This window comes from Babylonia areolata, chromosome 18, assembly GCF_041734735.1.
Source record: "Babylonia areolata isolate BAREFJ2019XMU chromosome 18, ASM4173473v1, whole genome shotgun sequence".
Taxonomy (NCBI): domain Eukaryota; kingdom Metazoa; phylum Mollusca; class Gastropoda; order Neogastropoda; family Buccinidae; genus Babylonia; species Babylonia areolata.
In genome coordinates, this window is record NC_134893.1 from 29,747,902 (window position 1) to 29,769,181 (window position 21,280).

The 21,280-nt window shown below is 41.6% G+C and overlaps 1 protein-coding gene across 2 annotated transcripts in view; it reads left to right on the forward strand.

The window, feature by feature from the left end:
- The window catches only part of LOC143292635 (calcium-dependent protein kinase C-like), a 96,015-nt gene that overhangs the window by 34,153 nt on the left and 40,582 nt on the right, over positions 1–21,280 (forward strand). For both annotated transcript variants that reach the window (XM_076603108.1, XM_076603110.1), the window contains exon 4: positions 8,089–8,197. In XM_076603108.1, the coding sequence (XP_076459223.1) occupies positions 8,089–8,197 (109 nt within the window). The remainder of the gene's footprint in view (positions 1–8,088; positions 8,198–21,280) is intronic.

Below are 21,280 nucleotides of genomic sequence, written 5' to 3' on the forward strand. Positions count from 1 at the left end.
GGCCAGAGATCGAGAGTGAACAGCTTTTCCAGGTCTGTGATAGGCTGAGTGTTAATTCAGCTGAGTGGGGATGGGGAGAGTGGGGGTGGGGGTTGAGGTAGCAGAGTGGAGAAAGCTTAGAGAGGGGGCTAAGAGTAACAAACAGCTGTCAGAAATCAAATTATGAAGCCACCCTCTCTGTTTGTTGATTGGGTACTACTGTTGTTTTCTGTCATCCTGTTTTATTCCTGTTTGCACCTCTCAGAGTATTTGGTTTTCACCTAAGCCTGCAGTGTATATTATACTGATAAATGCATATCTGCATTATGTAAGAGAAAGAAAGAAAGGAAGGTATACATTTTTTTTTTCACACAGGTTAAATAGTTGTTGATTTTTCTCTCTTATTGTATGTTCTGTTAGAACATTGAAAAAATAATTGTTAAGAAGGGAAGGGGCAGGCATGGACAGTGACAGCTGCCTTGTCCAGTAATGGTCCAACAACTCACTTTCTATAAAATGCTAATAATAATGATGATGATAATGATAATAATAGTAGAGAATGATGTTTTAAATGCATAAATTTGGGAACTGCAACCCCTCTGATGTCGAATGGGTGTCTGAATGGCACAGTCAATAACTAGCTGTCTTTGTTGAAAATGCAGTTGTCATTGTCTTCATCCACCTGTGCAGTGTTAGAACTTCCATTTGTATTGTTTCAAAGTCTGCAGCAGTAGAACACTGCATTGTTGCCTGTTTTGTCATTTGCACCAACAAGGTTCCAGAGTTTTTCACTGGAAGAACGAAGAGGTCACGAAGAGTGAAGTGCTGGCAGTGGCCTGGTGGCTGTATCAGGGACACAGCCATACCTCCCCACAGGACAGTGGAGCTGATGGAATGGAGCTTCTGTCTCCCTATCCAGAGAAATGTTCCTTGTCCCATTTGCAGTATTTATAAGTCCGAAAGACAACAATAGGGAGGTGATAGACCATAGCTCACATACAATGCTGCCTTGGTTACTGTTCTGCCTTGGTTCCTGTTCAATGGCTAGGTATTGTCACATTAGAAAATTGTACGGGTTCTGATCTGGAACGTTTTGGTTGTTGTTGTTGTTATTTTGTATCATTATTATTATTTTATATCATTCTCTGACATTGGTTTGGAACAGAAAATTATTTACAGTTCCTTACTACACAGTGTACTTTGATCTCATGATACATGTAGTTGTTAATAATAATAATAATCATAATAATAGTGATGATGATGGTGAAGATGATACTGAATGGTATTAGTTGAGATGGACAACACTGTACAATTGGTAGTCCAGCAGCATGGACTGCAGTCATTTTGTGGAAATGATAACAGCATTGCAACAAAGTTGAAATCCCAACACTAGTGTAAAGAGTACCCTATTAACAATGACCCAGGGTGGTAATGTCACCTTGCCATCACACACAGGACCCATGAACAGTTTTGCCCTACAATTGGAACCATGTCATTGTGGTTATATGGGTTAAAACCAGTCACAACCCTTGAGTCAAGTTGGATCCATCTTCATGCTCCTTGTTTCTGGATGTGGCAGGATGACCGTGATTGTGCTGAGATGCAGCAAAACGTATGCTCACCATTCAAAACATACATAAAGTCTTTGGCAACTGTCAAATGTCACTGCAGTCTATGAATGTTGTGTTCATATTGTGTTGTCCAGTTGCTGATTGTGACAAATCAGGATAAAAGCATGTCCACTCTGCTCAAAACAACAAGTATTGTTTGATCTGTAGTTGCTGTAAGGAAATAGGTTAGTATCCTACGTTTTTTTCTTTCTTTTTTTTTTCATACTTTATGTGTTTGTTTGGGAATGGTTTATTCCCATTTTTCTGCCACTGAGGCAGTGAATTTACATCCGCTATGTTTGGCATTGGAAGATGGGGCCCAATCTCCTCCTCTTGCTGTTTTAACCTCCCCCAACCAAAGTCAGGTACCCATTCACAGCTTGGTGGAGTGAAAAACAATTGGGAGTAAAGTGCCTTTCCCAAGGGCACATTACCATGCTGAAACAGGACCATGATCCCTGATCACTGGTGAACACTGGATCAGATGTCCAATGACAAACCAACTCCACTGCACAGGCTTCACAATGGTAGTCATCACAATCCAGTGTAATGGCAGCAGTTAGCAAATTTTGTGAATCAGGGGAAAAAAAATCCATTAATGGGTCCACCCAGTCAAAGGTTGCTTTACAATATTTAGTATTATTGTTATCATCTTCTTCATCTTCATCAAAATAGAAAATAAATGCCACTGAAATAGTGCTGCCGATGGGGAAGCATTAAAAAGAGAAAGAAAAAGAAAAGGAATGCAAAGAACAAAGAAGATGGTTATCAACAACAGTTACAGGATGACCTCAGGCAGACAACAAAATGGAGGGAACAGCCCATTCAAGCTTCATGTAGATCTGCTGTTTGTGCAAACATAGCAGTAGAGAATGGGATGGGAAGGGGGGTTGGGGGGTATGCGAATTGGTGAACCATATCAGTGACAAGGTTGGCATCCCTAAAAAGAGCTGGATCAGAGCATTGTAAATGGAGCCTCATCACTTATTCAGAGACTACTGATCAGCAACAGTATGTGTGTGTGATGGTGGGGTGGGGTGGAAGGATGGGTTACTAGTAGGAGGGAAGGGGGGGGATAATAAGGAAGGGTGTTTATGGCAGACAAATACTTGATCAGTGTTTTAGCTTTCAGATGTTTTACACATACCCAGATCAAGAGTATTTAGAAGGGCAGGATGGACCGACCACATATGGATTCCCCCCCTCCCGGCCCCACCCTCTGTTTCTCTCACTTTATGTCAGTGAATATTGTGGAGTATGTCTGCTGTTGATGCTGACAAGGAAGGAAGGAAGGATTGTGCTTTGGAGAATTCCCACTGTGGAAAGTGTGATGCACTTGACAGAAAAAAAAACATGTATGGTTCATATGATCATCGTACTGTTTGATGTTGGTGATGATTGCCTGGAGTTTTTTTGGGTGTCCTGTCGGTGGGTGTGGCACTTCTTGCACACTGCTCAGTGGGTGTCCCCTCATCCACCCACCATCCCTCCAGTGCACGGAAATAAATATTCACACTCATTGACATTTACATGCTTCTGTACATGTGGCACACAAGCACAAGGGAGGAGATTACAAAGCTTGAAAAAGAAAAGAAAAATTAAAAAAAGAAGGAAAAAAAACTCATGTGTATTTGATAAACAAATCAAGACAGGAATAAGATCTCTGTATGTTTTGTAAAACCAGCATCCGCCTTTTTGTTTCCAGTGTGTGTGTGTGTGTGTGAAAACTTCCTTGATGCTTTTTTTTTGTGATGAAATTTCACAGGCAGGTTTAATTTCTTCTGCTCTTGACATTTATAAAGCTGCTTGGTATTGCTGCATATCAGTCTCATCTTGATTCCGCTTGCTTTGACCGAGTGCAGGTTTGATGATGATGGAGGAAAACAGGTTGTTTGTTTTAAGCCTGATTTCAGATACATATATAGCTGTATTCATTTCTGTGCATATTTGTTATCCCTCTGATCATTGTTATGAATCTTCAGTAAAATTTTACCTGTAACAAACAGTATAGCCATGTAGCCTTAGTTTCACACACACACACACACACACACACACACACACACACACACACACACACACACAAGCAGGTCATGGTTATGAATCTTTAGTAGAATTTATCTTGAAACAAACAGCATTGCCATACACACACACACACACACACACACACACACACATGCACACGCACACACACACACACACACACACACACACACACACACACACACACACACACACACACACACACAGACACACACACATAGAGGAAAGCAGATCTAAGCTGAAACACATAATGCCAATACATATCTCAGTTAGAAAGGGAAAAAAAAACTAACTGCTTAAATATTGCTCCTTTTTATTCATAAAATACACCAACAAAATGAAATGTTGATATTTTTATGTTGTGTGTACACTCACAGTGTGCATGCAGCATGTAAGCAATCACTTGCACACAAACAACGCTCAGATAAACTTAATAATGAGACCTTGTTACACACTACTGAAGTTCCTACTTTGTCATTTCTTCTAATTTCTGCATATTTTCGACATTTTTACCTTTAATTGCATTTCTGTAGCAATGCCCTAATGGATTTTTATGGCATTGCTGTAATGCATTTCCACAGCAATGCTGCAAAACGTCACTTCCAGAAGAGTGAGCCAAATACAGAATACAATGTCAGCAACTTGCTAACCCATTAGAGAATTTTCCAATAGAATGAAGTGTGAGAAATGCATTTTGCCCTGTGCGCAAATCAACATACCATGGTGTGTGTGTAATGGAAGTCCCTTGACAAGTGTTTAAAAGCTTTTTTTTTCTGCGCTGTAAAAACATGAGCACTCACTTATAAACACACAGAAACGTGTACATGCACACACACACACACACACACACACACACACACACACACACACACACACACACACACATCTCCACAGTTGGGTTTTGAAAATAGTCTAGACACCTCCCAGATGTTTGAGCCAAAGGTCAGCATGACAGACTTGAAGATAGAAAGAACACTGTTATATATGTAACTTATAGATCACAGGTACACTGTCCCTCTTGTTTGTAACAAAATGAAACTGGTTCTGGTGGTAGCGTTGATATTGCATTGACCGGAAGTGATACTTTAAACCTGCTGCCAATTTCTGGACGTCTTTAAGCAGCAGCCATTGATCATGGCAGCTATTCTGGTATCAGTATGTCTGGGAGACATCAGAAAAAGGTCTCATTTCCATTCTGGGCTTTTCCTTTGGATGAGAGCTTTTCTGTTATTTTATTGCAAAGAGGAAGACTGGTTTACCTGATGTTTTGTGGACAAGCTATGTTGCTGACATAATACAGGGTTCGAAAAAAGTTAAAGACCACTTGAGAATTCACACAGTTTTCTTCTTGGTGTCATGGTAAATGTAGTGTATGCAGCCATTGTAATGAGCATCACTTGTAACCAGAGGTGATTTCTTGCACATGCACTTTTTTTTTTTTTCTTCTTCTTCTTTTTAAAAAAAAAAAAGAACAAGGAAAATCCACAGCTACTGTTAATAATCCACTGGATATCTGAATTGTTCAAGCTGTTCATGGTAAATATGTGTCTGATACAGCTGTTTCTGTATTCAGTGAGAGAGGCCTGTGGCAGACCATAATTATGCATCCAGCATGATTTATGTCTTGATTTTTATTTTTATTTTTATTTTATTTATTTAACATTCTGTGAAAACATGCATGCTTTTATGAAGTGGTCCTTAACTTTTTATAAGGTATGTGTATTGGTTTTGGCAGTGTCCTAATAGGTGTAAATTGTTACTATTGTTGTGTCTGTGCTTGCGCACATGTACTTATACGTTTATGTGTGTGTGTTTGTGTGTGTGCGCGCACACGCACATTTAACTATCAGGGTGTGTGTACAAATGTTTTTGTTGTAACACCCCATAAACATTTTCTTGGAATTTATCACTACGAAACAGTGATCTTATTTCATATGTGTGCTGTGTTCAAACTTTCTTATCTGATTTTATGTACATATACTGATTTATTATTACTGTAAAAGAATGTTTCCACTGTAGTGCTTAACTACAGGGCACTCTTTGTTTCACTATGATAAGAAGAAGATCAATAGATGCATGAATGAGAACTGACATGAAAAAAAAAGGCTCAGTATGTTTGAAATGTAAGGGCGCTCACACACAATTCCATCTGTGAAATACTGAAGTGTGTGTGTGCATGGGCTCACAGACTCTCTCTCTCTCTCTCTCTCTCTCACACACACACACACACACACACACACACACACAGTTAGAACATGCAAATGCCTGCATATGCATATGCACACACAAATAAATATTTATATACATAGTACTAAAGTGTACAAATTAAGAACAATTACTAACAATGACACGCGATTTAAGGAACAAAAAAAATGCACTATCATTGCTCTTGTATAAGCATGTTTTCAAGCATTCATATGTTGTATTTGTTTGTATCTGTCCAGACATTGCTAGCTTACACCCAGGTTGTTTTGTTTTTCCCCTTCTGCCTCACACACTCGTACACACACACACACACACACACACACACTAGCACATTACAAAAGCAAAAGGCAAATGCTTGTTTTACAGACACAGAACTGGGATCTATTCCTGCTCTGGTTTGTTTGTCAAATAAACATTCCCTTTTTTTTGTTTCACCTTTGAATATAGTGTATTGTGGTGTGTGCCAAGCTGTTCAAAAGCTCTGAGTGTGTGTGTGTGCTCAGGTGTGTACACATGTGCACGCAGAGATACGTGCATGCCTGTGTGCATACATGTATTTGTGTGTTTGAGTGCATGTAACACAGTCGGGCACATAGGTTCTTTCTTTTTTCCCACTTGTGTACATGCAAATCCGTTCCCTCCTCCATACATTCTGGTAGGATATCACACACACACACACACACGAACACACACACACACACACACACACACATGGAGAATCATCCCACCACCCTCAAATTGTCGCCTGAGAAGCTGTCGTCTAAGAAGAAAGCACAATCAGAACTTTCCAGACGGACAGTCTGATTGAGAAAGTTGGAGCAAATGACCTCTCTAAGAGGCATAAAACACCAGAGAAAGAAGTCAACTTGGGAGGAGCATGGGAACTGGAACCACACTGAATGAGACATCATTGTGCTTCCACTGGGGGATGGAATCAGACTTCATTTTTCTTTCTTTTTTTTTTTTCCCCTTGAAGTCTCGAGCGTGTGATGACTTTCATGGAATTCTGAACAGCTTCAATCTCTGAATGATGACAGTGGGTGGGACAGTGGGACGTATCTTAAACATCAGGGCTGTCACCAGATCCCCATTGTTGCACATTTATTCCTATCTTTCAATTTTCATTGAATTTTTATTTTCAACGGGGGCACCGTGGCAAAATCAGTTACACATTGCACTGTGTGTTCTTGCTGAGTTTGATGGTTTTCTTGTGTCCATGTTCACTTGTTAGCAACTTGCTAACATGTTTTTTTAAATTTTTTTGTTTTTTTGTTGTTGTTTTTATAAATATTTTATTATTTCACTTTACTTTCTGTTTTCTAATGCCTCAGGGCTGGGTGGAAAAAAAAACATGTTAACAACTTATCCCATTTTCTTGGTTAGATAATATTTTGTTTGGTGTATTACACTGTGTTATGTCAGACTGATGCAAACAAGGTTTATTGGTCCTTATTTTCATCATGTTAGATATATATTATAATCAAACAGTATTATACAAATTCACCATTTTCCCTTTGTTTGATTTTGATGTTGCTCTGTGTTATGTGATGAGAGGACTGATAATGTTGTTCTGTGTTGTGTGATGAGAGGACTGATAATGTTGTTCTGCGTTGCGTGATGAGAGGACTGATAATGTTCTGTGTTGTGTGATGAGAGGACTGATAATAAAGTTGTTCTGTGTTGTGTGATGAGAGGACTGATAATGTTGTTCTGTGTTATGTGATGAGAGGACTGATAATGTTGTTCTGCGTTGCGTGATGAGAGGACTGATAATGTTCTGTGTTGTGTGATGAGAGGACTGATAATAAAGTTGTTCTGTGTTGTGTGATGAGAGGACTGATAATAAAGTTGTTCTGTGTTGTTTGATGAGAGGACTGATAATGTTGCTCTGTGTTGTGTGATGAGGGGACTGATAATGTTGTTGTGTGATAAGAGGACTGATAATGCATGTTCTGTGTTGTGTGATAGGAGGACTGATAATGTTGTTCTGTGTTGTGTGATAAGAGGACTGATAATAATTATTCTGTGTTGTGTGATAAGAGGACTGATAAATTTTGATAATTTTGTTTTGTGTTGTGTGATGAGAGGACTGATAATGTTCTGTGTTGTGTGATGAGAGGACTGATAATGTTCTGTGTTGTGTGATGAGGGGACTCATAATGCATGTTCTGTGTTGTGTGATGAGAGGACTGATAATTTTGTTCTGTGTTGTGTGATGAGAGGACTGATAATTTTGTTCTGTGTTTCGTTGCAGGCCACCAACCTGCACAAGTTCAAGGACCACACCTATGGCAGTCCCACCTTCTGTGACCACTGCGGCTCTCTGCTCTATGGGCTTTTCCACCAGGGGCTCAAGTGTGATTGTGAGTACATCCCCACCCGCAGCATTTCTCATCTTTGCCGCTTGTTCCAAATGTTTGTCCTTCGAGTGGAACATGACCATGGCTTCAATGGGTGGCATCATGATGGGTTTGTGATTGTATGTCCGGTGGTGGCCCAGGTGAAACCAGTCTGGGCCCGGAAGGCGCAGAGGAGGCCATGGGTTTTTTTTGTTTTTTTTTGGTTAAGGGTAGCCCAACTGACCACACAGAGCCCTGTCAGGTCTCTCTCAACACTCCATCTCCTAGAACAGAATTTTGCTGTAATTCTTGTTTATTTCTGTTGTATTGTGTAATACTTGACCTGCAGCATATTTTTCTGTGTGGCATCTTTGTGCTCTTCTTGACCCAGGGATAGCGCACCACTATTTTCCGGCAGCATCGTTTTTTCTTCTTTTAGTTTTCTCTGTCTGCATGTGAATATGAAGGTGCCTTTGTGTTCTCAGGTGTCTTGGCAGAATTGTTCAGGTGTTGGACTTACTGGTGTTTTAGAGTTTGAGGCCGTGTTTCGGTGTGGTGTTATGTCCCTGGGCAAGGCCCTTTATTTTGATTTTCCTAACACCACCTTATTTGAATGGGTACCTGACTTTGGTTGGGGAAGGTTGAAATGGAGGACGGAGATTATTTGATCCTGCGTTCTTTTGCAGTCCTAGACACAGTGTATATATGCATTCACCGCCCCGTTAACTGTTAAAGACTATGGGGCTGTTAACCTTTATCTTTTTTATGTTATGCTTTGGCTGATTCCTCAAGGAGAGTGTCATGCCATTGTTCAGCACCACTATTTAAAAAAAAAAATCTGTTTGTACACACGCACGCACATACATACATACACACACACACACACACACACATATATATATATATATATATATATGTGTGTGTGTGTGTGTGTGTGTGTGTTTTGCCAGGGACAACTCTTTTTTTTTTGCCATATGTTCTTTCATTAAGTTTAATAGCTTTCTTTTATTTTCTCCTTTTTTTTTCCTGCTCCATGATCTGTACCACTTCAGTGACATTACTTTCGCACCCATATACAGCCACACTTGGATTGGCCTGTCAAGGTCTTGATGTGTTGTATCACCTGAAAAACTAGCACCCAAATCTCCAGACCACATCTAGTGGAACGAAGGAGGAAATGGAGAAAGAAAAAATCCCAATCCTTGCCACCTGGAGGTATTGGCTTCCCCCTTTGGGCACTATACCACAAGACCACCTTTCCACCATTTCATCCATCCATCCATTCATTCATTCATTCATCCAAATATTCATTCATTCATTCTTTCTTTCTTTCTCCCTTTTTCTTTTCACTTCAGAACTAGGGGTAGTCATGTTTTGGATGCAGTCTGAATCAGGACTTTATAATTTTCCAGCAGTGCAGTGAATCAGCCAGTGTATTTAGAATCTGGTTATGTGTCGTGTCAGGAAGGGAGTGGCTCTTTTTGTTGCTGTTGTTGTGGTGCATGCATGCCACTGCAGCGTTCATTTTGCATTTGACCGTTTCATGTCTGCCATACTGACAGGCTGCAACAACACCCTGCTTGTTGTCAGCAACATGTGTTTTTGGGGTTTTTTTTTTTAGTGCATCACAGTTTTTACACTTGCATTAAAGTGTCAGTCATTTAGATATTCGTTATCTTGTTTTTAGGATGTAGAGAGGTGGAGGAGGAGGGGCTAGCCTGCTGGGTGTCACTGTATTTATGTGGCATGGATGATGCAATTCTGAAAAAAAAAAAAAAAAGAGGAACCATGGCCTAGTCATAATGCATTTGAATTGGAAGTGAGTGTCCACAGGTTTCAGACCTGCACAGACTTGGATTTGAAAAAAAAAAAAATAAAAAAAATAAAAAAAAAATAAATAAATAAATAAATTAACTCCTTTCACTTGACCTTGACTGGCTTGAGTGCTGGTCTTGTTGCTAGTCTTTCGGGTGAGATGATAAAGTGAGGTCCCCTGTGCAGCATGACTATGATGCACTTAAAAGAACCCATGGCAACTAAAAGGGTTGTCCCTGGCAAAATCCCTCAGAAAAATCCACTTTTGACAGTAAAACAAACACACTGCAGACAGAAAACAACAACAACAACAACAACAGCAACAAAAATGGTGCTGGCTTGACTGTGTAGTAACATGCTCTCTCCAAATTTCCTACATATTCTGGAGCTGGAAGATCAGAAAACAGTCTCTGCCTGTAACCCTCCAGGTGCCACCAGGATATGATTATGATCACCAGACATCACAGGATGCACACAGGATTGATGTCCTCCACCACAATATTAGCCACTTGGCTGTCATCAGCTCATATTAGCTGTTCTGAATGTCAGGGTGTACAGTGTAACTGGCAGCTGAAATTGTAGTTCATGACATTGGTTAACTGACCTGGGTTTTTTCTCAACATGATTGTATACTTGCTCTCTCTCTCTCTCTCTCTCTCTCTCTCTCTCTCTCTCTCTCACACACACACACACACACACAACCACATGCACACACACACACACTCCCTGACCCATCACACATACACACACTTTCTCTCTGCCTCCTTTCTCTATCCCTTTGTTATTTGTTGCTTGATATTTTTCTTTGCTTAATGTTTGACTGTGCTTCATTTCATTCATAAAAAAAAATAATAATAAAAAAATCAGTGCTGTGTGTTGTACCTTGTGCATGCTTGTTTATTCCTTTCCACTGTTAGCAAATATTTGATTCATGCGTTTTGTCTCTTCCCACCCTTCTCTCTCTTATTAACAAACAAACTCTCACACACACACATGCACACACGCACACATGCAAACACACATGCAAACACACACACACACACACACACACACACACACACACACACACACACACACACACAGCCTCTGAAATCACTGAAACATAGGCTTCACAACAACAACGACAACAAAAAAAGTAAACTTGTTTGCTCTTTACTCCCTCCTCCCCCCTAACCCCTTCCCCTACCCTCTCAAAGTGTCTGAAATGGTTGCTCTTCACTCCACAACCTCTCCCTTTACCCCTGTCTTACACCCCACCCCCACCCCCACCCCCACCTCCCTCTTCCCCAAACACTGTGGTGATGCCCACCAGGACCACTTTAGTGTGGTCTGTGTCGTTGATGCCCTTTGCAGTCAGTACAGGATCACCAGTTTTCTTTCTGTTGTTTTTTGGGGGGACTGGGTGTGGGGGCATGGGGAGGGGAAAGGGGGGGGGGAGCATGGTGGAGGTGGCCTGAGGCCCTGATGATGATGATGATGATGATGGCCCCTTCCTGTACCAGCTTGTGACTGTGGGAGGAGGCTCTGTCTGTGGATCCCCGAGGCCTCATGCTCGGATGCTTCGTTTTTTGACTCACTTGTGTAAACAAGTGAGTCTATGTTTTAACCCAGTGTTCGGTTGTCTGTGTGTGTGTGTGTGTGTGTGTGTGTGTGTCTGTGTGTCTGTATGTCCGTGGTAAACTTTAACATTGACATTTTCTCTGCAACTACTTTGTCAGTTGACACCAAATTTGGCATAAAAATAGGAAAAATTCAGTTCTTTCCTGTCATCTTGTTTAAAACAATATTGCGCCTCTGGGATGGGCACAAAAAAATAAAGAATGAAGCCTAATTATATGCAAACTGCATTTACTGTTATATTTATATTTTTTGTATTCTCTAAACTTGGCACTTTGATCTGATATTCTGACCCGACAGCTAGAGCAGTCATTATTATCATTTTTTGTTCAAACAGGAACTTCTTTTGCTAAGCATGGAAGTTTATTTATTTTGCAAACGTTTTGGTGCAGATAGTAAAAAAGGGAAATTACTCTGGAATGCTAGGGGAGTTAATTTGCTTTAAACTGATCTTTCTCATCTTAGACATTACATTTTGAAACAAGAGAGGCAAGGCCTTCAAGACTCACATGTGATGCCCTTTTTAAAAAACATCCAAGCTTTTTATGTATTGAGTATAATTTCAAAATGTAATGTTTAAGATGAGAAAGATCAGTTTAAAGCGAACTAAGTCCCCCAGCAGAGTAATTTCCCTTGTTTTACTGTCTGCACTAAAACGTTTGCAATAAACAAAACTTCCATGCTTAGCAAAAGAAGTTCCTGTTTGAACAAAAAATGATAATAATGACAGATCTTTTGTTGGGTCGAATATCAGATCAAAGTGCCAAGTTTAGAGAATATAAAAAATATAAATATAACAGTAAATGCATTATACTCAATACATAAAAAGCTTGGATTTTTTTTATAAAGTGTGTCACAAGTGAGTCTTGAAGGCCTTGCCTCTCTTGTTTTCTTTTTCTTTATTTTTTAACATGCAAATTCACTGTTTATGTATTTATTCATTCATTTGTTTATTTATTATTATTATTTGTTATTTAAACAATCACGAGTATTTTCAGATGTCTCCGTACACATTATCTTGGGATTTTTATGATTGGAATTAGACAAACAAATACAAATGAAAGCAGTGAAAAGGGACAGAAGACGGTGAGGGAAGGAGAAGAGAGAGAGAGAGAGAGGGAGACAGAAAGAGAGATAGAGAGAGGGGGTGGAGACAGAGAGAGAGAGAGAGACATGCATCAGAATCTATGAGGACAGGAGAAAAAAAAAGTTACAACGGATATTACAGTAGGTATGTCACAGCACATCAGCACTTCAGGTAAGCTTATAGGTATCATGCTCAGCTTTGTCTGTGCCCACACTGGATCTCACCCAGGGAGAAAGGGGTTGGGGAGGTTGATTACTCAATTTTTATAGACAGCAAGGCATTTTGAATCATAACAAGGCAAACCCTTGAAGAGAAAAAACCACACAAGATTTTAACAATATGTAAGGAGCGACATACAATAAGGTGTGAATCAAAACGATAAACAAAAGCGAAAAAGATCAACATTGAAAGAGCTTTATTAATGAGCCCTGTGCTGTCGCTGCTGTGGCCATTCTTGCACCTTCAGTACAAGTTGATGTCTGGGATCTGACGTCATCATCTGAACTATCTTTACATGTTGCATGATCTGCTGGATGGTCTGCTCTGTCGATCTCTGATTTCTTGAATCTGTTCATTATGATTATCAGTAGAAAGTATGTTGGTGAGTATGTAGTTTTTTCAGCAGAACAATGAGTAGGCCCTGTGGAAGGCCTGAAGCCATCAGTCATTTTTCAACCTCTTTCATATTGACTAGTACAATGTCTTCTGGTGAAAGTGTGTGTGTGTGTGTGTGTTAGTCCGTCCGTGTGTGTGTGTGTGTGTGTGTGTGTGTGTGTGTGATTTCATGTAAACATGTGATCTATTTTGTTTCTTGTCTTATAAACTTGATTAAACAGCAACGGCAACAGTGTGTGAAATGTGCAGCTTCAGGCTTTGTGTTATTAAATTTGACTGCTGCAGACGCCAGAAACTTTGGACCAGCTCAGCTTGGCATTGTTTCAGCAGGAAGTAATGGGGACTATGGACTGAACTGGTGCTCTGATGTCTGATGTGATATTTTGTAGCAGCGGCGGCGGTGGTGGTGGTGGTGGTAGTGAAGGTCATATGTGCCTGTGGACAGCACATTCCCATCAGTCTGGCAGTCTGTCTGATCGGCTGTTGTTTATGGGGACAGAGATAAACACAGGACATCAGCTGGAGGGGGAATGGGGGCAGGGGAGGTTAGGAGGGTGCAGGGTGAGAGGGATGGGTGGTTTTGGAACGAAGGTTATATATTACCAGATTGTTTGCCGGACTGTTTGCCACGGTGGTGGTGGTGTTTTTTTTTTGTGTGTGTTTTTTTTTAATGGATGGTGTGTTGTTGTTTTTTAGCTGCTGCTCTTGGGCTTTTGTTAGGAAGTGCATTTTAAGTTGTTTCTTGGAAAATACAATGTTCTGGTTACTTTTTGGTGTCTCATTTTTATCATCTTTTTATTATAAAAAAAAATTATATTTTATTGTTGTTCCTTGTTTTTTTTAATAGAGATAATTGGACGAGACACAAATGATTTTTTTTTTTTAAAGAAGAAAAAAAAAAGATGAGAATCTTGAGGAAGCTATCACGGATGTCCATTTAGGGTTGATACTATGTGCTTTCAAGCAGAGGAAAGAAGTGCTTCTTTTGATGATCACAGTGGTTGTCACACCATGTGATGGAAAGCGTTGAAAGAAATAAGTCATCATCTCCTGCAGTCATCCTGTATTGTTGGTGATTGTCTGCTTCATTGGGACAATGCCCTGGAGAAGTTAGTCTTCTCCAGTCATTTCCATTCAACCTGACCAGCTGTCACCGACCTCAGAGTCTTTTGATAGCTGGTGGTGAGAAGACAGCAGCAGACTAATTTATTATTGATACTAATATAGAGCCTGTCTGTTGTCAGAGGCCAAATTCTTAAGCACTTTAGAAAAAAAAAAAACTGGAGTCATTTGCACTTCAGGCTGCCTATCTGGATAAAGGCAGCTGACATCTGCCTGAAGTCGTTTATCATTTGTTTCCTGTGCCATTCAGTCAGGTTTCAGGCACACACACACACACACTCTCTCTCTCTCTCTCTCTCTCTCACACACACACACACACACACACACACACACATGTATACTGGATATTGGAGTGGATTTTTTCTACAGCCTCCCCCCCCCCCTTCCCCCCAAACACACACCTGGCTACACTTTAGTTTTTGTTTTTGTTTTTTCCCTGTTTATTCAGTAACTACCAAACAGAATGAATCATTGTTTGCAGTTGACTGATTGAACTTCCCCAGTAAGAAGAATATACAAGCTGACTGAAGTCATTAAGCAGTTCATATCCTACAGGGACTGCCCACTGTTTCCATGGAATAAGTTGCTTTAACCAACCAGCCACCATGTGGACTGAGGGCTGGGAGGACGCAGATTCCATTCCAAGCAGAGATAGGTTTTGTTTGTTTGTTTTTGTTTTTTGTTTTGTTATTGTTGTTGTTTTGGCCTGCAGCAGGAATTGAGTTTGTTATGGGCTATACAGCAGGAAGACTGGGACCACACACTCAAGTATCGTCCACTTCACGGATGTATCTTTGGGTGTGTGGCTCATATTTCCTGACTAAGCACAGTGTCTGTATCCATTGGGCCTGGTCCATGCCAGGATATCATTATGAAAGGAAGCATGGAGTACAGCCTTGTCACGTAGCCCTAAACCTAAAAGCACACTTTCTGTCAGACATCAGATTGTACCATAATTTGCATGCAAGTTCATGAACAGGAGGGGTTACGTCAGGTCCATCTGGCACCCACCCCCTCAGTGTGATAAAAGTCAGTTCGGGCATTTCCACATCACACCACCCACTCGCACTCTTCAGCCGGCGGCGGGACATTTGTGCTGACCGCATTTCGCATTTCTGTGCAAACCCCAAGAGAAAGATTGATTGATAGCAGATGAAGAGATGTGGGGACAGTCAGGTGGCTTTTAATGTGATAAGATGGGGAGGGTAGCAGGGGTGGGGTAGGGGGTGGGGGCCGGAAGCAAAGGGTGTGGAGTGGAGTGGAGGTGGCTGAGACTAGTGGTGGTGTTGGCTGGGAGTAGGTCAGATTTGCTGATTTCGGTTTCACCTAGGCTACTCTTTGATCATGCTGCCTTCCCTCGTTGGCCTCCTGAGAGTTTGACACTTTGCCCTGTTTCACCTACCTGCTGTTCTCATTTCATCAATTTTTTATCTCTCTCTCCAGCACACATACATACACGTGCATGCTATACACGTGTGTGCGTACACACACCCATACATACACACACATTCACACATATGCACTCACGCAGGGAGGTGACCTGGGAGTCAGCAAATTGGGACCACAAATTTAACCCAGGCAAATGAGGAATTGCGAATCTGGGATGAGTTGTTGTGATGATGTGGTAGTCAAAGTGTTTTTGTTGTTGTTGGTGGTGGTGGTTGTGATTGTCATGTTGGTGTTGGTGTCGGTGACTATGGTTCCAGGGCGAGCAGGGAGGTCAATGGTCTGACATTTGGGGAGGGGGAGAAGGGGGTGGGTGGGAAAGGGCAGATGGCTTGTCAGCTGCTTTCCAACTCTCCACTCTGACTGGGTCCTCGGCCATTGCCTGTCTGTTCCATTGCCTGTCTGTCCGGTCCCTTTTATCTCCTCACCAGCCCCTGGTGCTGGCGGGGGTGATTGTGTGTGGGTGTGGGTTGGAGAGAGAATAGGAAACTGTTAGCATGTGCGTGTTTCGTCGTGGGTGAGAGAGAGAGAGAGAGAGAGAGAGAGAGAATGTGTGTGTGTGTATGGTTGTGTGCATGCACAAACGGACACGTTTGTGGCCACCAGAGCAAAGCGAAAGGCTTCTTTGCATCAGTTTGACATGGTACAGTATATTTAAACAAATAGGGAGTATAATACAAACTCCCCATATCCCACCCATGTAAAGATCTGTTATCTTTGTTTGCCTGTCTAGCTTCAACAGAATTATCAGTGTGAAAATATGATGTTGTCCCTCAGGGGAGAGGCAGCATTGTAACTCATTGCTGTTTAGGGGGTTTTTTTTAAAATTTTTTTTTTTTACTGATACTGGATATAAGCTTCACTTGTGATTCACTGGACCGAGGACCCAGTCAGAGTGGACAGAAATATTTGCCAACGCATTGAGATATGTGAAAAAGAACATATTCCCAATTCCTGTTTGAATTAAAATTATACACTTCCACCTTGTACTCACTTTTGACCATCTTGCAGAATTTATTGATGAAAGGATTCTGCTTCATTCTAAAGGATAACAAAACCAGCTGTCTTGCTTTAGATATGTCACTGCTTCTGGTCAGCATGAACAAGGTTATTGGGGGTTTGGTAGGGGGTGGGGGTGGGGGTTGATCTCTTTCAGGCCAGTTGATATTAACAGTATTACCAGATATTTATGAGGATTTATTCTGAAGACTTTTAAAGAGCATGCAGTTGTATGAGTGTTTCATAAAGCTGTGATACTTGTTTGATAAGTTCTGGTCATCCATGATGTGTTATGTACATGTGGGATTTTGTAGATTACTGTAGTCTTTTGTATGTCTTTGATTTGTGGATGTCCCAGACCTGTACAGGTCATTGATCCTGCCTTGTGTGCAATCCAGTCAAACCACCTGTTGCCTCAGCTATGGACAGCAGAATCAGCAGTTTCATTCTTCTATGTTGCACTTTTACTTTCCTGTCAGTACATGTTTATTGTATGTACAAATCTTATTTCAAATTTAGGCTAAATGTTTTGTATATAGATGTCTACTCTCAGGGCCCTGACATGTATGAAGGGTTTATGCACTTGTCAGGCATTTGCTCCTACTTTTTTTTTTTTTTTTTTTAATGATTTTTATAAAGAAGATATGGTGTAGCATATATAGATCAGTCTGGGTGTTTAGATGCCTCCTTTAAGCCTTTCACTGCCACTCGCATTTATGCAGCAGCTAGGTAGAGAACCCATGTCACTGAAGGGTGACCAGATCATGGGTCTGTTATCCATGAACCTACTGCTCTTTATGTTCGGTGGTAGGATAGGCCATATTTTCTGCATATTACAGGGGGAATCCCCAGTTATGCTTAGACTCCATTTTTCTGTGTTTGTAGCACAAGGGAATTTTGCACTCTAAATTGACTGGTAGTGAAAGGGTTAAACTGAAACTGTCAGTGAAAAAAAGTATGTGTATCTTTTCCAATACATATTTTGACAAGAATCTGTACAGTGGGTATTATTATGATGCTTCAGTTCATGCATACAAGTAGAGAGAAAGAACTCGTTGTGTAAATGTATCAAAGTTGGCCTTCGGCTCTTGTCTTTTATTTGCTCAGCTTCATGAAAGTTCTCTTTGTCTTGAAGGCAATATAGGTTTGATTGCATATTGATCAGCCAGCTCCTTAAACTAAACATCTAACTGGAAAACCATCCTAACTCCATCAACCAAAGGTGATACTGATGATTGCAGTGTTTTGATTGAAGGGCAGATATAAGGTGTGTCTGAAGGAAGTCAGGCAGTTATTATTGATTTCTTTCATGTATTTGTAATATAGGGCGTGTCTCCTACCCAGTTCTCTCCCCCCCCCCTTCCGCCGAACCCACCCCCCCACCCCCCTTCTCAAATTTTTGTAACTATTGCTCCTATGATAAGGTTCACCCATGAGCTCTGGCACTAGAACCATCCTCTGAAGGTCCAGTGATAAAAGTTGTTACCATCATCTCTAACCCTTCACTCCTTCTCTGATAATGAACTCATTTCCTTTAATTACACCTGCATTTCTCACTGGCCTATCTCTTTCTCCCCTCACAAAACTGTATCTTGCATTTCTAGTCCCGGATCCATCCCCCTGCATCTCCTGCGTCTTCTCTTTTCCCTCTCCCAGCACCCCCTCCCCCCTGCCACCCCTTCCCCTCCCCTGCCCCCACTCCTCAGTTCAGAGAAGGGGTAGGAGGGAGGGGGTGGGCTCCCCTCCCCCCATCATCACCCAGCTACACCTTCAGATGTCTATAAAAACTTCATACAATATATTTCAACAAGGTATCAACCGCTTACATTGAACAGATATGGCTGAGGGAGTGGAAGGAGGGTGGAGGTGGCAGATGGAAATGGGGGGTTTGAGGGAGGGGGGTAATTCATTGTCAGACATTTTGCTGAGGGACTGTGATTCATTATTTTATTAGGGAGGAAGAAGCCAAGGCTCAGAAATATTTTCAGCACGTCTGAAGTAAGCTTTCAGCATGACTAAAGTGAGCAGACACACTGCATGTTTTGCTCTGGCATAACATGTGCTCTGTAAAAGAGCATTCCTGTGACCAGGGCATAATGATGTGGATATATTTGTGTACAGTGATTCTGTTTTGGGGAGTAGTTCTAAAAAACTGAAACAAAAATCTGGTTGACCAGTAAAGAAGTAATGAAGTCAATAAACGCAGTCCTATGTGCTGTCTCTGAGTGCAGAGAAACGGTCACGAGAATGTATAATAGTTCAGGAGCTTTGTTTCATTTATTTCAAGACCTTTTCAATTTTTTTTTCTTTCTTTTTCTTTTTTGCTGTAACAGTTGCGAACATATAAAGCTGAGGTGAGGCTTGCTATTGATTTTGTGCACCTCCACTTTTGATTCCATTGTGTGTGTGTGTGTGTGTGTGTGTGTGTGTGTTTGAGAGAGAGTTCTGGAAAGACCGGCTGGAGGTGGGGGGGTGTTGCTGCCAACACGAAAAGGATTCAGCCAGCTGGTGAAAGTCTGACGCTGACCTGACATCAGTTTTATTTTTAGGGGGGGGGGGGGGGGGGGATGGGATAATTTCTGCCACCATTTCTCTGTCTGCCCCTAACCTCTTAGAAAAAAGAAAGATAAGAAAAAGAAAGATAAGCACTTTGTGCACTTTTAAGAAGACATATAATATCACGCTATATTGTAGGTATGTACATGTGTGTGTTTGTATGCATATGAATGTGTGTGTATGCATGCTTGTGTGTCAGCCACCATTCCTCACTCCCTCCCCCACTCCTTTTTTTTTTTAAACATTATTTTGTACATATGTAGTTTGTGTGCGTGTGCGTGTGAGTGTGTGTGTGTGTGTGTGTGTGTGTGTGTGCATGCAGGTATGTACAAGGGTGTGTCAGTGTTCTGGCACATGTTAAGGATTTCTGTGAAAAGGGTGGGGAGTTTCTGGGTTAGTTTACATTGACAGCACCTCTTATTTACTTGTTTGCAAACTGGTGGGATGCATCCTCTAGTCTATGTAGCGATGTTTAGACCTTCGATGTTTTGTGCTTTAGCCTTACTTTAAAAAGCAAATATCATTGTACTTGTTTATTGTTTATTTCTGTTCAAAGAACACACACACACACACACACACACACACACACACACACACACACACACACACTTCAAAATAGTGTCAGCTTTCAAAAAATAGCACAAGACAGTAACAAGTCTGAATGAAGTGTACAGCATGCAAGGGGAGAGTGCGAGTTATTGTGTCAGGATGGCCGCACACACACACACACACACACACACACACACACAGCTCACACACCACAAAGACAAAGAATTAGGAAAAAGGAGAAAATGATAATCTGACAAATGAAGTCAATGTGGCATTTCCTTAAGATGTATCAGTGTTTTAGTTGTTTAGGAAAAAGAAAGCTCTTGAGAAAAAAAAAGGAGAAGAGGTGTCAGGCTAAATTCCTTGTCTCTTGTCTCAGTAGATATCTGGTTCCTGTCTTCTTTTGTGGCCTTCAGCCAAGGATAGGTGCTGTATAAGTATCCATATCATATATATTGGACCATCTCATCACGGCAAATCCAGCCTGCTGCCCCTCTCCTCGTATGGCTTGCGGCTGGCTCTGACACCTCAAGCCAGGGGCATGCAGGGTGATGTCTGCAGGCGCTTCTTCCGCCGTCTTGTTGGTCCTCTCATCACTCACTCGTATGCTGTCTGTTGCCCTGGAGCTGTGCGATGTGGTAGTTGACATGTCCAGCCCTGGAGCTGTGCGATGTGGTAGTTGACATGTCCAGCCCTGGAGCTGTGCGATGTGGTAGTTGACATGTCCAGCCCTGGAGCTGTGCGATGTGGTAGCTGACATGTCCAGCCCTGGAGCTGTGCGATGTGGTAGTTGACATGTCCAGCCCTGGAGCTGTGCGATGTGGTAGCTGACATGTCCAGCCCTGGAGCTGTGCGATGTGGTAGCTGACATGTCCAGCCCTGGAGCTGTGCGATGTGGTAGTTGACATGTCCAGCCCTAGAGCTGTGCAATGTGGTAGCTGACATGTCCAGCCCTCGCCAGCAGACCTCCAGTAACCAGGCGTCAGTCCCATCTGGCCTGTCCTCTTGTTCTTGTCAGCTGCCCACTGACTTCCAGGTCTGCAAGGTGGCTGCCCACATTCAGCAGATCTCCTGTGACCAGACATCTTGTCACTGCCATCTGCGCATTCCACATAGGCTCTGCTTCTCTGAGGAGGCTATCCACATCCAGCCCTCATCAGCAGATGTCCCACATCTGCCGTCAGTTCCGTCTTTCCACTTCACAAAAGAAAAGCCTCAGTCTCGAACTGTATAAAGTGAGAAAAACCAAGACATGGTCAATAAATCAGACATCCCCCCAGATGCATTCTCTCAAGATATAA